Source organism: Austrofundulus limnaeus, unplaced genomic scaffold, assembly GCF_001266775.1.
Source record: "Austrofundulus limnaeus strain Quisiro unplaced genomic scaffold, Austrofundulus_limnaeus-1.0 Scaffold1872, whole genome shotgun sequence".
In the NCBI taxonomy this organism is placed as follows: Eukaryota; Metazoa; Chordata; class Actinopteri; order Cyprinodontiformes; family Rivulidae; genus Austrofundulus; species Austrofundulus limnaeus.
This window is the reverse complement of record NW_013954274.1, coordinates 11,521-14,189: the sequence shown is the minus strand read 5'-3', so window position 1 is coordinate 14,189 and position 2,669 is coordinate 11,521. Positions and strand designations below refer to the sequence as shown.

Sequence of the window (2,669 nt, the reverse complement as noted above, 5' to 3'; positions counted from 1 at the left end):
AAGAACCAGACCAGCGTCTAACAGTTTACAATTTCAATGTGTGCGGGCCAAAAAATTAGCCGTACCTCTTTAGCATAAGGTGCTAATGAAAATATTAGCTCACAGTGTTTCTGTCGACAGTCAGGTTCTTCTTTCAGCTTCAGTCCCAAAAGACTACCCACAGTGGTCGAGGCATGACAGATCACAAAACCTGGAGACGATCAACAGACAAAAAACAGGTCAGCTTCTCCAGCCTCCACGTTCTGGTGAATGTCCGAGACAAAACAATCGGCCACTGCGGGCCGTCCTCCGGTCCTTGAAGCCGCCATTTCGACAACGCCAAATTTCTGTCGTCGCAAAAAGCAGAAACACGTTGGAATAATGCCAGAAAAGTCTGCGTATACGATAATCAAATATGGTTCAATTATGAGCAACAAACAAACAAACAGAACTGCATCAGGAAGGTTCTGCATGATTGTGACTGAACTCGTCAGCAGACTACAGCCAATAATATAACATCATGTCAACACCATGTGACAGTTTACAACCAATCACAGACTGCCAAATATACTGTCCAGCCTATCACAGGGCTCCCAGCCCAAAGAGTCTGTTATCAACCAAGAGAATTCAGTCCAATGCGGAGTCTTGACGTCCGGAAACAAACAGAGAGAGCGAAAGGAGCTATCAGAAAGATACGAGTGATGGACAGTGTCAAGGTGAAACAGATATAAATAATTAGTCCATGACAGGGTTTATGTTGTTTAATGTAAAACTTATGTTAACTGTACCACTATGATTTGTTTGTTCTGTAAAATGAAAAAATCAATAAATATATTGTTAGAAAAACAATAAACAATAAAACCAGTCTTTGATAATATAGGGTGCTAGCCTGAGCTTGGGTCTACTTGACCCTCCTAGGGTTCAGTTAAATCCATGTGAAAAGCCAAAGACCAGTTTTATTTACAGGTTTACAGACTGTATCTATAGGTCGAGCTATAAAGGAAGGTCTCCAGTAAGCTTTATGGTCAGGATTATAGATTTGGGTTTTATAACCAGCAGATAATCAACAGTCTTAAACCAAAACAATTTGGTTTCAACTTGACAACATGTTGCTGAGATTCTTCTGTGTCCTTCTTACTGAAACATTGCTTCCAGTTTCTGCACAGTACAGACACGTCTCATAAAAATGAGAGAATCAAATTATGATAAAGACAAGAGAAGATCAATCCAGACCAGTTGTTATTGTTGTTATTCTTTCTGCTGCCCCCTTCTGCAGGGCTCGCCACACCAAGTGGATTTGCATTAAAGATTTGGCAATTGTTTATGCCAGAAGTCCTTTCTGACACAATCTGGCCTCAAACCAATCCTCAAGAATAAAAGCACTGACCACTGAGCTCCAGCAGCCTCCATGTGCTCCATATCTAGTCATTAATGCTTGTTTTTCCTCAGAGAAAGTGTGCGACACAGAAGAGTTAACCTGTAAGAATGGAGGGACCTGCATCAACTTCCAGCGCTGCATCTGTCCTGAGACTTTCACAGGTAAGTTCAGGTGTGAAAACTACAGCTTTGGTAAAGTGGGTGGAGCCACATGAGCTAGGGACTAAGACGTTGTTTGTGTGTGTGTGTGTGTGTGTGTGTGTGTGTGTGTGTGTGTGTGTGTGTGTGTGTGTGTGTGTGTGTGTGTGTGTGTGTGTGTGTGTGTGTGTGTGTGTGTGCAGGTCAGCTGTGCGAGCGAAGCATCTGTCTGAAGACTGGTGGCTGTAAGAACCCTGCTGACAGCTCATCTTCTTTGGTGACGTCACACTTTTACCTGCTGTCCTTCAGTCTGATGACCTCCACCTTCTGCTGACCACGCCCTCATCACAAGTCACGCCCCTTTGTTACATCATGCTTGAACCTTATGTGCTCCCTCTGGCTGTGTGTCATTTCATGGGTTGTYAGCCACTTCTGTCACTGCCTGCTCTGTAGGCTGTCCCAATTCAGAGGCTCCTACCTGAACTGCTGCGTCCCAGTATCAACCATATCCCAGGATTCATTGCTCCGTCAGCACACTAAGCAGAAAAACCAAGATGGCGGAGGTTGTTTTTTTATTTTATTTTTTTTACGACAAAAGTATTTTACAGTGGAGTTTGGAAATTTAACAGACTGAATGAAGGATTGTAAGTTTATCAACTTAGTTGTTGATTTTTTTGCTACAACGAGATGTTAAATAAAATATAATTACATGTACTGATACAGGAGCTGAACCCAAATTATTATGCTTTTAATTTATTTATATGTAACATTTTTCTAATAATATTGAATTTTGTGAAGTTATGCCTTGAAAAAACAAGTGAAGGGATGTGAAATAAAATGTATCACCATGGCAAAGACGCAGCGTGTGGAGTGAGGGTTCTGGATGGTGACACACTCACAGAACAACTTATTCACCTTTTGATTGGCACAAGTTCGTTCCTCAGATCAGTGAAGAAAACCTGCAGCTCACTTGAAGCACCTTTCATTAAAACAAAGTTATGGCCTGTCTTTACACCGCTCACATAAAGCCCATGAGTCCAGAAGTCATGAGTTAAAGTAGAAAAGGAATAAAGTTTCTGTCAGGACAGAGCTTCTGTCTGAGCTGTGGCTCTTATTTTTATTTGAAAGTTCAGTTTAGCAAATAGTTTGGGCTTTGATATTTAATCCTCCATTCT

General features: G+C 41.6%; 1 protein-coding gene across 2 annotated transcripts in view; it reads left to right on the top strand.

Moving 5' to 3' along the window:
* Positions 1 to 2,208, top strand: part of LOC106536550 (uncharacterized protein PB18E9.04c) — a 21,767-nt gene extending 19,559 nt beyond the window's left edge. For both annotated transcript variants that reach the window (XM_014033852.1, XM_014033851.1), the window contains 2 exons: positions 1,429 to 1,518; positions 1,698 to 2,208. In XM_014033852.1, coding sequence (XP_013889306.1) covers positions 1,429 to 1,518; positions 1,698 to 1,828 — 221 coding nt within the window. In that variant the 3' untranslated portion in view covers positions 1,829 to 2,208. The remainder of the gene's footprint in view (positions 1 to 1,428; positions 1,519 to 1,697) is intronic.
* The last annotated feature ends 461 nt before the right edge of the window (positions 2,209 to 2,669 follow it).